Raw genomic sequence first — 14,152 nt, 5'->3', positions numbered from 1 at the left:
TACTCCTAATAAAATAAATAAACATTATGAACTATTTTATGGGCTGTTTATGGGTTGTATGTAAACCATTTTATAAGCAGTTTAATTTTGATATTTATGGATGATTTGGATGGATTATATGTTATATTATTTTTTAATTTATTATATATTTTATTATATTTGTATTTTGGGTGAGAATAATTATGTATAGTTGCTAATAAATGAAGGTTGATTTATTCTTATTATTTAAGATAACTTACTCCATTTAAAATAAGAGGGTCTAAAAAGACAAATTTTCACTAAAGAAAAATTCTTAAAACAACAAAAATAATATTAAAACAATACTCTAAATCCAAGTTATTTGGTTTTCCATTACAATTAAATTTCAACTATTTTATTTTTATTTAAATAAATATTTTAAAACAAAAACACAAAATTAACTTCCATTTAAATTTTGATTGGGAATAAAAGCACAGCGGAAAGAAAATAGGAAATGGTTTTTTTTTTTTTTTTTTTTCCATGAAAATGGATTTAGTAAAATTAGTGGTCATAGCTAAGCATAAAACAAATATTTTGAGGAGACTTACCAGATAAAGGGAAGGATGGAAAATTAAAGACAAACGCCGAAAATTCAATAATTTTAAGTTAGTCATTTTAAGTTACGACACGGAGAAAGTGAGTAAGCAGACAACTAATGCGACCACAACACAACCGAGCATGATCACCCCATGAAGCCCACAAAGCAACGAGACCTCCGAAAAGAGTCATCTCGCGATCCGCTCATTAACCTCACACATCAGCACCACACAATCATCCCAACCACAACGCGATAAGTACAGCACACCTAAACGAGAAGCAAGCTGCTCAGCACACCTAAAATTATGATTATTTTGCTTGAACTCTTTCTATTTGACCCGTTCATCTGCTTCCCTGGCGGATAAGCCCCCGGTATAACAGCTGGCGACTGTGTGTGCTGCTTCGTTGGTGCAATAGCTGGCCCTTTTGCCGTGGATGGAGATGGAGGCAAAATCGAGTTAAAGCAAGGATACATTTCATAATGGGCATTGCAGCTTTTGCTCAAAACCGTAGCTCCTGCGCTTCCAGGAATTCTTGATAAAATAAAATTGATTGCGCTTAAGAGACATGTTTTGCAATGGATACTCGATATATCTCTCGTGCACTGCACCACACCGTAAATCCTTCGAGACAGGGAGTCTGTACTTGTTCCCGAAGCATATAACTTAGATCCAGAGGCTGCTTCACCTGACAAATTGGTTAATAGGCTCTCAACAGCCGCGTTAAAAACATCGGGGGTGGATACATTACTTCGATTATAATTATACCATCCACCAGTAGACATTTGTCCGAAGAAATCATATTTTTCATAACGTAAGAAGCAGTCATCCAACAAAATTAAACCACCGCCGGTATTCCCACATTTGTGCCGACTTGTAGTGACTGCTCTATGGGAGCAGTTGCGGCACTGTTCGGCTGTTGTGTCCCTGGAACATTGTAGGAGGCCATATATTTGGCCATCCACACAAGTGTTAAAACCAGTTTGGGAGGTGTGTTGAACAAGACTATTAAAGACTGTATTCAGATTGTTGTCTATGTTGTCTAACGTACTACCGTGCGTATAGTTGAAGTCGAAAAAGCACACAGTGTGTGGAACCTGGAGTGCATTGGCAGGAAAAGCAATGAGTATGAGGAGAAGTAGGATGATGTAGAAGAGCCTAATAATTTGCCTCATCACGAAGAATCCCTTCGTTGGAAGTAGAATTCTGGTGGTCACTGAACAAAGGAGACTCTGCACGGGATGCCAACGTTGTTCCTGCAATTCTGTATATATAGATTTGAGTAATTGAATTGCATATTCTATATATAAGAATGAGAACAAGGTTCGAAGTTTTAGGCACATTGTCCGCCAAGGAGAGTCAATTCAAGTCCGATACGAACCTTTTTGATATTTTTTGGGGTGTGGAGCGGGTATAACGGGATTCCACTTGACCACATTCACGTTTAAGATAAAAAGGCCAAAAAGTCCGTTGGTATTTCGCGCTATATGTATTCACGGTTCTCTTTCCTTGAATGCCAGCGTTGCTTTGACTTTGACTCCAGTTTCGTTCAACAAATAAAATTTTAAGATTTTATTGGTTCTCTTTCCCGTGTGAATGCCAGCGTTACTTTGACTTCGACTACAGTTTGGTTCAACAAATAAAATTTTATAATTTTAAGATTTTATTAATTACGTTTGTGAACACCACTGGTGTATACAACCTTAGCTGATTTTGTTTTCTTAAAGGCGTAGTGCAACAAACAAACCAGGTAATTTATCGGATCTTTTTTCAATAATCCAAGATCATCTTTTTCTCTCTCTTTATTTATTTATATATATATATATGATTAGTTTTATTTTTTATTAGTTGTAATCACATGGTAGATTACACTGTGTTTTAAAGCCTAGGTGGGAAATTTATATATGGTGTGGGAAATTCACATGCCCAACTTTTACCCACAATCTATAGGGTTGAATGAATCTTATATTTTGGTTCTGAAATTCTAAGTACAATGACAAGACGCTTGCATTCTTTCTTCTATCAATATTCAGAACAAAGATTACACAAAACGTCAGAGATAACAACTTGATTCAATGAGAATTGATATTATTACTCACAAAATGCTAAACATGAATATAAGCACATGTAATAAATCAAATTATTATATTTTCTCTCAATAATTTCCCACTGATTTGGTTGCGAAGGAATGATTCACCTTCCAATTGTAGGGATCAGTATCCCTTTACATAATCATAATATTGTAACAAATGCATTAATATTATTAATCATATTATAATATATAGCACCTTTTATATATATATATATATATATATATATATACATATATATTTGTGTGTATGTATGTATATATATGTACATATATATATATATATATATGTATATATAGTATTAGATATTACTAACTATATATTGATTATATAGTAATATATATTATATCATATTAATAAAGATAATTGGTTCTTCATAGTATGTCACCATTGTTGTGGTAAAACACAACCCCTCACCTAGATTTTTCACAAAATCATAGGGAACCTTCTATTTTGGGTTTAGATTACTCCATTCTTTTTGGACGTTTGGGTAAATTTTGATTTCTTTGGTCTTTATTGCCTGAATTTGGAACTTTTTAAGGGGAAGATCATATCTTGGTTGTTGCGACTATCACCTTGGTAACTAATATATACTAGTATATAATATAATAATATATATATCACTTATACTATTATATCCCTAATAAGGTATATTAATATATATAAGGGGATACTATAGTAAGGTATATATACCTAATAGAATACTCTATATCCCTATATACTATTATTAGTATATATATTATATTATATATATTACTATATTATTATTCCTATAGTACCTATAATAGTATATATAATACTATATACATAATATTAATGATTATAATTAAAGTGGGGAATTTTAGCCCATTCAGATAGTCATGAAAATGACTCTCTCATATAAAGAAGTGACAGAAGGCAATAGCTCTGGTTCTAGGATTTAACGAAACTAGTGGCAGAGAGTACGACACAGGGAGGAGGGAGCTGCACTCCCTCCTACAGTTACATGGTAGCAAATAGAGGAAGAGGAGGGAAAAAGAAAAAACCTCCACAGTCCTTGGAGTTCAATACAAAAGACACAGAAACTCAGAAGGCGGGAGGTAGCAAAACCAATGCAAATCAAGGGGCCCACGAAAAAGACTATCGGGATGAGAAAGAGGAACACAGAGGTCAAGGGTCGGAGAATAGAGCTAAGATGGGGCCCTATAAACCCAAGACCACAACTAAAACTCAGCTTATTCTAAACGATCCAGCTCTGCAAGCACGGAGGGTTCACATGGCTAGCTATGCCATCATATGTAAATTTATGTGAATCTGGCCATCAAAGAAAGTGTTGTACACCTAGATAAAATACAACTGGAAGCCAAAGGGGGAGTTAAATATTCATCTTGGATCCAAAGGTTTTTTCACTGTGGTGTTTGCGAACATGGAAGACAGGGACAGAATCTTTGGAGGGCCATACTTCTTTATAGTTGTTGGACTCTATATGAGACCATGGACGATGAACTTTGTGCCAGAACGAGAAACCTTCACTTTGGTACCGGTATGGATTCGACTATACTCCTTACCTTTAGATTACTGGATGCTAGAGTATTTAAAAGCTATAGGTAATAAATTAGGTCATTTCTTAAAAATTTCAGAGGCAAGTCTAAGGGGAAAATATACATCCTATGCCCGTATAGGTGTGGAGATGGACCTATCAGGAGCCCTTCCAGATCAGGTCATTCTAGAAGTCTATGATGAGGAATGGGTTCAAGAAGCTGACTATGAACATATCCCATTCAGATGTCACAAATGTCATGAGCATGGGCATTTATCTAGAGACTTTCCTCTCAATCGAAGGGAGGAAAACCTAAATACCAAAAAAGGAAAAGACCAGATAGGTTTCACCAAAGTAGGAGGAAAAGGACAAGGAGGAGGAAGGAAGACACAAAAGAACCCTAGTGTGAATGATAAAACAAAAAGTTACAACAGTTTTGAGATATTAGGAGAAAAAGAAGTTGAGGGAGGGGATAAAGAGAGTACAAAGAATCATACAGCAAGGGGGAAAGAAAAAGAGACTATCATGGAGTACATTCAGGAACAGAATGAACACACAATGGACCCTTTGAGTACCATGGAAGTATAAAAAGACTAGGAAATGACTCAAAGTGAAAGTGGTACAGAGGATCAAGATTTACAGGAGATCCTGGAAAGGGAGAACCCAGAGTTGGAAAAGTTTCTAGAATAGGGCGGAAACCTGGGAATAAACTCCATCTCTCAGGAGGACATGGACAAAGTCCAACAAATATTCTTTAACAAGGCACATCAAACAGCTGCAGGAGTCAAAAGAGGACATGACAACTAGGAAAACAATGGAACATCCTCAATAGGATTAATAAGAGGAAAATTATCAAAGAATCTAGGCAAAAGGAGGGGAAGAAAAAGATAGAAAGAATTACTATTGGAGTGTGGCAAGCTCATGATTGATCCAGGAAGGATGAAAGGCCTTTCTAGTTACTCCTTTATAACCCCACCTCAATGAAGATCACAACCTGGAACATTAGAGGACTAGGTAGTAAAAGAAAACAGAGGAATCTTGGTAAAAGGATTAGAGAGGAAAAACATGACATAGTATTCATATAGGAAACAAAATGCTCAGTGGAGAGGATCCGCGAAAAACATAGCAAATGGGTAAATAGATATGAATACCTTGAAGTTAAGGCAAATAAATCTGCTGGTGGAATTCTCACTCTCTGGGATCCACAGGAATTTGGTGTGATTGATGCAGAGGCATCCAGACATCACCTTTCTCTGATTTTCTAACCGGAGGGTGACAGGCAATGTTACATGATCACCAATGTCTATGGTCCACAACCAATGGAGGACAAACTTCGACTCCTCACAACACTAGAGAATATGAAAAAGAGATACCCAGCTTTACCATGGATTCTTGGAGGTGATTTTAACATAAAAAAATCACTCATGGAGAAGAAAGGAGGAACTAGTATACTTGGGAGGGATTTAATTTCCTTCCAGCACTTGATCACCAATATGAAATTGGTTGATATGGAAACAAGCAATGGAATCTTTACTTGGAATAACAAAAGCAGAGGTCCTACCCAAGTGAACTCAAAATTAGATAGATTTATGGTTTCAGAGGAACTTCTTCTCAGGGGAAGCATCATTACTACACTCATACTACCTTTTGGGGGTTCAGATCACTGGCCTATCCAATTGGAAGCTTCCCTTTTTGGCAAACCATGGAACACCCCCTTCAGCTTTGAGAATGCTTGGCTCACACACTCAGATTTCCTCACAAATATTGAACAATGGTGGAAGGAAGATCTTCATCTTCAAGGAAAAAATATGTTCCTGCTTCACTGTAGGCTCAAACACATTAAAGGCAGACTCAAAGAGTGGAACAAAAAGGAATTTGGTAACATCTTCAAAGCTAAAGGAGAGGTGGAAAAGAAACTAAAGGAAATAAACCAGATCCTTATCACAGAAGGCTGCACAGATGAAATGAAAGAGATGGCAGAGTCACTCCAGCAGGAGTGGGACAACAGATGCCTTCAAGAGGAAATACTCTAGAGATAGAAATCCAGAGTACAATGGATTAAAGAAGGGGAGAGAAACACCAAATTCTTTCACAGATCCACCATAGCTCATAGAAACAACAATAGAATTGTGAAACTTACAGATTAGCATGGTATAGAGAGAGACACTCATGAAGAGATGGAGAAGGTTCTACTACAACATTTTTAGAAAATTGCTGAGGAAACCTCGAAAAATAGATACCAGTTTATGGAAAAATTCACTCAGTACATCCCTAAATTGGTCACCAGAGAAGATAGTTTCAATCTCAATAGACCAGTAACAGTGGAAGAAATTGAGGAAGCTGTGAAAGAGAAGCAAAATGGGAAAGCACTAGGCCCGAATGGCTTTAATGTGGACCTTTTCAAAGCTTGTTGGAAGATAGTGAAACAGGACATCCTGGAGGTAGTGGAAGAATCTCAAAGATTTAAGAAAGTCTTAAAGGCGCTCAATGAATCTTTCATAGCCTTAATCCCCAGAGAGGAGAAGGCCACCTCTCCAGACAGATTTTGACCTCTAGCATTATGCAATGTGATTTACAAAATTATATCCAAAGTCATTGCCAACCGTCTTAAACCTCTCCCCTAACCCTAGTGTCAGAGGAACAAATAGGCTATGTGGAAGGAAGACAAATTATAGATAATATAATTCAAGCACATGAAACGGTTCATTCACTCATTACCAACAAACAAGAAAGAATGATAATGCAACTAGACATAAAAAAAGCCTATGACAAACTTAGCTGGTCTTACATAAGAGAAATTTTAAAAGCCTATGGCATTGATCACAATTGGATTAAATCGGTTATGGTGCTAGTTACCACATCCAACTGTTCAATTCTTCTCAATGGCACTCCTTCCAAATCCTTCAAGCCTTTTAGAGGTCTCAGACAAGGAGATCCTCTTTCTCCTTTCCTCTTCATTCTAATGATGGAAGGGTTAGGAAGAGCTACCAGAGCTACTAAGGAAGAAGGGAGAATTCAAGGTCTAAGACTCACTCATGGTGGGGACATGGTGACAAATCAACAATTTGTGGATGACACTATGCTTCAAGGCACACCCACTATTAAGGAAGCCAAAGCATTGAAACAGATTCTAAGTGAGTTTTCTAGGGCAAAGGGCATTGAGGTAAGTCTCACTAAATCAAAAATTTTCTTTTTCAATACAGATATTTCAATTCAAAGAAATCTTTCTAGAATTTTGGGCTTTCAAAGGGAGACACTACCTGTGAAGTACCTGGGAGTTCCTCTCACTGACAAACCGCTTCACAAGGATATCTGGGAGCCTATTCTTAATAAGCTAAAAGATAAGATCAGGAAATGGACAAACAAAGCACTAAATTTAGCAAGGAGACTAGTTCTCACTAAGGTTGTCCTATAAAGTATCCCTAGCTATATGCTATGGTGTCTTGGGTCTTCATGACCCAGGAATTCTAAACAAAGTTCTTGGCACCAAAATCTAGTGGAGATGGTTGAAAGAAATTCAAGCCCCTTGGGAAAAAATCTAGAAGCACAAATATGCTAGTGAATGGCAAGAGGAAAATCTCATCATAATGACAGGACAGTTAAAAGTCTTTTCAATATGGAATAGGGCATGGGAGAACAGAGCTCTAGTCCAAAACCATAGTTTCTGGGAGATCGGAAATGGGAACCTGGCTTAGTTCTGGGAGGACAATTGGTAGCAGGAGGACAATCTCCGAAGTGAAGAATTAGTAGACATTCACACCGATACCATCAACAAAGGACTAAGGTGGGTAAACAACTATTTGGATCAAGCAAGGAATGATAAGAAATGGAGAACTTGGAAACTTCTATATTATAGTGGAATTGGCATGTTGCATACTCAAGCTACAGCCCTTCAAGGTCTCTTAGACAAGAGACAAATCTTGAACTCAAACTTGAACGATCAACTAAGATGGGGAAAGAACAAGACAGGTCTCTTCAACCTTAAGGAAGCCAAAAGAATAGATGCAAGGCTAGACCTTCCTAACACTGATAAGACTTGGAAAGAAAACTGGGAAAATCCTCATTGGATGAAAGTAAAACTGTTCAAGTGGCTGGTTCAACAGGGCAAGATTCTGACATGGGAGAACATAAGAAAAGGAGGTTTTGCTGGCCCCTCAGGATGTCATTTATGCAGACAATAAGAAGAAACTACAAATCATCTACTGAATAGATTCACTTTTACCACAATACTTTGGAATTGGGTTGGAGAAGTATTTGAGCAGACAGACAGAAATGTTAATGATATCACTACTACGTTGAAGAATTGGGGGAAAAATATTTCGAACAATGAGATCATGAACTCCGCCTGGATGCTGACCCCAAGATTCATAGCCTGGAATATCTGGAAGGAGCACAACAACAGGATTTTCAAGGAGAAAATGAGTCCGGTGAGTAGCATCCTAAAGCTAATCCTTAATCAAATAAAAGAGACTGTTCATATCATGGGAGATGCTGCTATTGGCAAACCCATCAATCAAAGAGAGGCCAAAATTTTGGAGAAGTTAGAGCTCAACGTTCATCCCCATCAGGGTTCTATATAGATTAACAAGAAGACCTCAACAGACAAGTCTTCTTGGCAACCCCCTTCTCATGGATTTTCAAAATTCAACATAGACGGGGCTTCAAAAGGGAATTCGGGAGAAGCTAGTTATGGAGGGGTCTTGAGAGATGAAGAAGGAAACATACAAATCATCTTCCATAGTTATCTAGGAGAAGCAACCAACAATATGGCTGAGCTCATGGCGATGGAATCATGCCTGGAAATACTGCTCAAGCACAACATTCACAATGTCATCATTGAAGCTAACTCAGAATTAGTCATCAACTCAGTAAAGAGGATAAAAGCTGGCGCTACTCCTGAGAAAATCTCAGAACACTGGCAGCTTCTGCAAGTCTACCAAAGAATCCAAGTGCACCTACGAAGGCTGAGAACTCATAGGTTGGTGCATGTTCGCAAGGAAGCCAACAAAGTTGCGGACTGGCTTGCAAATGAGGGAGTACGAAACAAGCATACCGACTTGTGCTGCTGGTGGATGGAGATTACGGATGACAGGTTGAAGGAGGGATGCTCATCCAGGGCCATCAGCGACCGACAGTAGCATCAGGAAAAATCAAGAGACAGAATTTCCGAAGCAGAGCCACACGGAAGGGGTCTCATCGATCTGGATTCATTATGAAATGCTATGACATATGTGAGGTCCTTTTTCGAATGCAGGTCTATGTCGATGTCCTTAACCCAGGTAATAGCAAACAAGCAGTCTCAGAGGGATGGCTCGAAGTAGGGATCCTCATCTTCCTTTGGCCCTTGTGCCGAAATCTAGACTTTCTCGGCAAGTGCAAAACCCCTATTTGTTTTCCGTTGATTGCTTTACTACCGTTTGGGCGATTTCCACGTTATCACAAGCTCTTTAGGCCAAAAGTGGTTTTTCACAATCAGGAGCAATTCCACTCACCACGCGACATGTGGTTTTGGGTGGGGAGAAAATACCGCCCTCATCGCGCGCTAACTATCGGTGCTTTTAGTCTGCGTGATATGATCCTGAACCATTGGATCAAGTGAGAGCATTCAATGGCCAGGATTGAATGTGCATGTTCGTGGGACCGATACATCGGTTATGTTTCGAGCTATTTGCATGAACTCATGGGAATTGCATGCAAATTGTGGATTTCGGGTGGTAAAAGTGATCGCTGGTTATGCTAAAAATGGATTCGATATTATTATAAATTATGGTTTACAGGATGCATCAGGTCCGATGTGTTGGTTAAGAGGTGAGCATGTTGGCAACCTGATATGGCTTTGATCTGCTAGATCTTTAGCTTAAGATCCAATGGTCAGTTTTTGGATTGCTGGTTTGTTTGGCCACGTCCTTGGGTTCATTTTATCGTTTACCGATTGGGGATTGGGGTGGGCCTGTCCTTATGGTGAGCCCCACCGCCAAGGTTGCTGATTGTACACTATTTCTCTTTTTAATTGAATAAGAAGGATCCACTCTTGCCTTAGCAAAAAAATATTATAATTAAAGTGGGTATACTATTAACTGTAATTGACTATTAGACTCTTATACACCATATTAGTATAATATGTTTACTTATCTTGTATCAATATCTCTATATGCATCTACCATTATGTTACTATGTAATGTAAATATAAAAGATAAGTAAATAGGAATAGCATAAGAAAATTAGATAGAAAGTAAAAGCTTCCTTTTACTTGGTGAAAATAAGCTTGTTGAATTTATTATTATTTTTATTTTTAAGAAAGTGTTGATTATAATAAAATTATATATATATATATATATATATATATATATATATATATATATATATATATATAGATATATAGATATACATATATCTATACATATATACATATATACATATATATATACATATATACATACATATATACATACATATATATATACATACACACACACACACACACACACACACACATATATATATATATAGATATATACCTTAGTATAGGGATATTAGTATTTATTTTTGCTCATGTATTGATCAAATTCACTTGAAATAATGTAATTTCATTTCTTTCAAGTGGCGTGGTTATAACATAGCCCCATAGCTTAATAGTGGTTAGGTTTGACTACCTCGACTCTCAAATAGAGTTACAATATGTTATCTTCTAGATATTTCTTCTTCCTAATCACGTGGTTATCCTCTTTTGCATGAATAATGGGGAAAATGTGGTGTCCTCTTGAATTATGGTAGTGAAAATAGGTAGGTTAACTTCTTAGTGGCATAAACTTTGCATACAGACACTGATTGATGCAATTCTTACATCATTGGAAATATCCTTGTGTGTAGAATATGAAAAATACTACTTCACTAAAGAAACAAATTTTTATCCCTGATAAATATCATTTCATGTCTCAAGATTCTTTTGTAAAGTTTCATATCCTAATTTTTCATGTTGGATCCAACCAGTAAAAATGGTCATGTCAAATAATTCCTCCAACTATGCCACTCTAAAATAATTGAGATGGATGAAAAAAAATATAATGATCCAATATGGATTAATAATCATAATAAATATAAGCTACTATTCTCCCAACTCTAGAAAATTTAACGCACGTCCATAGGTGGATTGTTAGCATTCAATTCTGATAACATTATTGTTCTTTATTTTCTGTGTAGGACTATGTTCTATGGGATGTACAAATGCTCTAGATCTGGAGAAAAAGATAAGGGAAGAGTTTCATGGTCAAGGGATCTAAGCGATCAGGAGGTTGCACCGTTTTTTACCACGAGTTTCATTGATGGGCAGAATTGGATAGGAGACATACCACCTCGCCTTCAGAGAGCTACGAATCTGGTTTATCTAGTATTCCCTTATATATAAATATTTATTGTGCTAACTAATATATAATATTATTCATGATAATATATCATTATATATACCCTATAGCACATACTAGCCCCTTATATTATATACCCATCCTAATATAACTATAGTGGATATCATATAACATAATATGGGGATATATATATATATATATATATATATATAGATATATATATATATATATATAGATAGATATATATATATATATAGATATATATATATATATATATAAGCATATGAACCCTATACTATAGGAATATTAGTATCATATATATATAGTATATCCTAATATATATAATATAAATGATATTATTATTATTTATGGATTATTACATACTAGATGGACATACTATATTAATATACTAATACATAACAATATGTTAACCTTGTCGATATTGATGCTTTTAGAGTGGAAATAGAGGAGGAATCAATTGACAAGGCCATTTTTACTAGGAGGGCCCATTTTCGAAAATTGGAGTATGAAACATTGTAAGTGAATTTTGAGGCATTAAAATACATTTTTTGTGTTAAACATTTATAACTAAATCATGCATTTTCTTGTGTTATTCTACACATAGAGACATTTATAACAATGCAAGAACTACCTCAACTAGGGTCCATATGCAAAAGTTGTGCCACTCAGATTTTTACCTTCCTATATTGACTACAATAATTCAAGAGGATGGCATGCCAACCTCAATTATTCATGGAAAAGGGGATAACCACATGTGCATGATGAAGAAGACTCTACAAGAGCCAATATGGTAGCTCTAGTTAAAAGTTGAAGGAGTCAGACCTAACCACTAGTAGACTATCAAACTATGTTATAATTGGGTCACTAAGAGGAAAATGAGTTATGCTCTATTCCAATTCATTTTGTTCCATGGTTGAGAAAGTAGCCGAGGGTGGATAGGGAGAGAGAAAAAAGAGAGGATTTGTGCACTGTAGCATCCCATGTGCCATAGACCTCACTTATTTGTAGTTTGTTACTTGTAACATTTGTTTCAATCAATTTTGTGAGAGATTTCACATGAAGAAACTCACCTTTGTTTACCACAATTAATATTAACTTGATGTACACTACTACTATTTGGGTAACTATGGGTTATGTTTCCTTCCATTTAATTATGATTCCTCATGTTCATTGTATTTGAAGAAATGCACGTTCTTCCACGTATTCTTCCAATGCCTTTGTGTTCTTTCCAAACACTTGCTTCCTGTAGTTTCCTTGCATTAGTCACAACAAGTCAAACTAGCACATTTGACTAATCAATATGTATAAAAGATGACATCAGGTTAGCTTCAAAATATCATATTACTAAGATAATTTATTAAGAGAAAAGAATAGACTAATATATAATAGACCTAGTATATTATCTTGTTATATATTATAATATAGGGATATAGTAATATAATTATATTACCCTATAGGATATTATATATATTAGCTAATAGAGGGATACCAATACCTAGGATCTTATATTTATCGGATATAAGATATATTGCAAATTAACAATGCTTTCATGACAACATTCTTCAACAAGGAGATCATATCTTCATGATCATACAAATTTTACTGAGTGATCACCAACTCACTCTTTACATCTCTCAACCAATATTCAACATTATATTTCGCCAATTGCATGATAATATTCATAGAACCCTCAAATTTTGTTACAACCTAATTGAATGTTCACATCATCTGTTTCATCTTAGTCTCGAACTCATATACTTCCCCATCATGTTGTTGTGCAGAGTTTAGCAATTGACATACAACATTCTCAACATTTTCCAAATAGCCATTCATCTTGATGGTCTTCAAGTCCCTCACTATGTCATTGCCTCCCCAATGAAAACTAGCCATAGGTTTCCATGAACCTATCACATGCACCAAGAATACCCAATCCAATAAATTTCCACCTTGTGATCATCTCAATTGTCACCTGTAATAATAACACGAGTTGATACTAAAGAATATGTTGGCTAAATAATAAGTATTATCTTCTAGGCTCTCAGTAGCTTAATAGCATACATTGAAAGTAAGAATACCAACCATATAGACCAAACCATTCACTTAAAAAAAGTAGGGAAAGAAATGCATATTGAAGATGCATTACTAAAATGCAAAACAAAACTAACAACATTTGAAATAGATTAATTCAAAGGCATATACAAGATGCAATAGTGAAATGCAAAACATAGCTAACTACATTTGAAGTGGATTAATTCAATTTTTAAGCATCTATGCTTACAAGTGATTAAATATCTTGTTCTAGTCAAAGTATATTGTATCACTGAAATCTCACTTCAACACATGAAATATTTTGTATCCATCATTAAATATATCTTAGTATGGTGTCGTAACCCACATTATTTCCCTTGAAATATTAGTGAGGATTTGTAGAAACAAGAAGTAGGTAGGAAGAAAAGAAAATTTCTTATTCAAATTGAGTCGCATTTAATATAAGGTGGGTGCCAAGCTCCCCCAATTGCTTCCATTTGATTCATTTGAGATTCTATTGCTATTTTATGCATATCATATAAATTATAAGAACACAACAACTAACTAGCTAAAGGTGCT

At 35.8% G+C, this 14,152-nt stretch overlaps 1 protein-coding gene across 1 annotated transcript; it reads right to left on the bottom strand.

Annotated features, from left to right (window-relative positions):
• Positions 1-823: 823 nt before the first annotated feature.
• Positions 824-1,729, bottom strand: LOC149213367 (cysteine-rich repeat secretory protein 38-like). The gene has a single exon (XM_089389003.1). The coding sequence runs from the start codon at positions 1,727-1,729 to the stop codon at positions 824-826; it is 906 nt and encodes a 301-aa protein (XP_089245129.1).
• Between the last annotated feature and the right edge of the window lie 12,423 nt (positions 1,730-14,152).

This window comes from Pinus tabuliformis, chromosome 1_1 (genome assembly GCF_031772625.1).
Source record: "Pinus tabuliformis cultivar Carrire ecotype Pingquan chromosome 1_1, CPIR1, whole genome shotgun sequence".
In the NCBI taxonomy this organism is placed as follows: Eukaryota; Viridiplantae; Streptophyta; class Pinopsida; order Pinales; family Pinaceae; genus Pinus; species Pinus tabuliformis.
The sequence above is the reverse complement of the archived record's forward strand: the minus strand, read 5'-3'. Positions and strand labels throughout refer to the sequence as shown.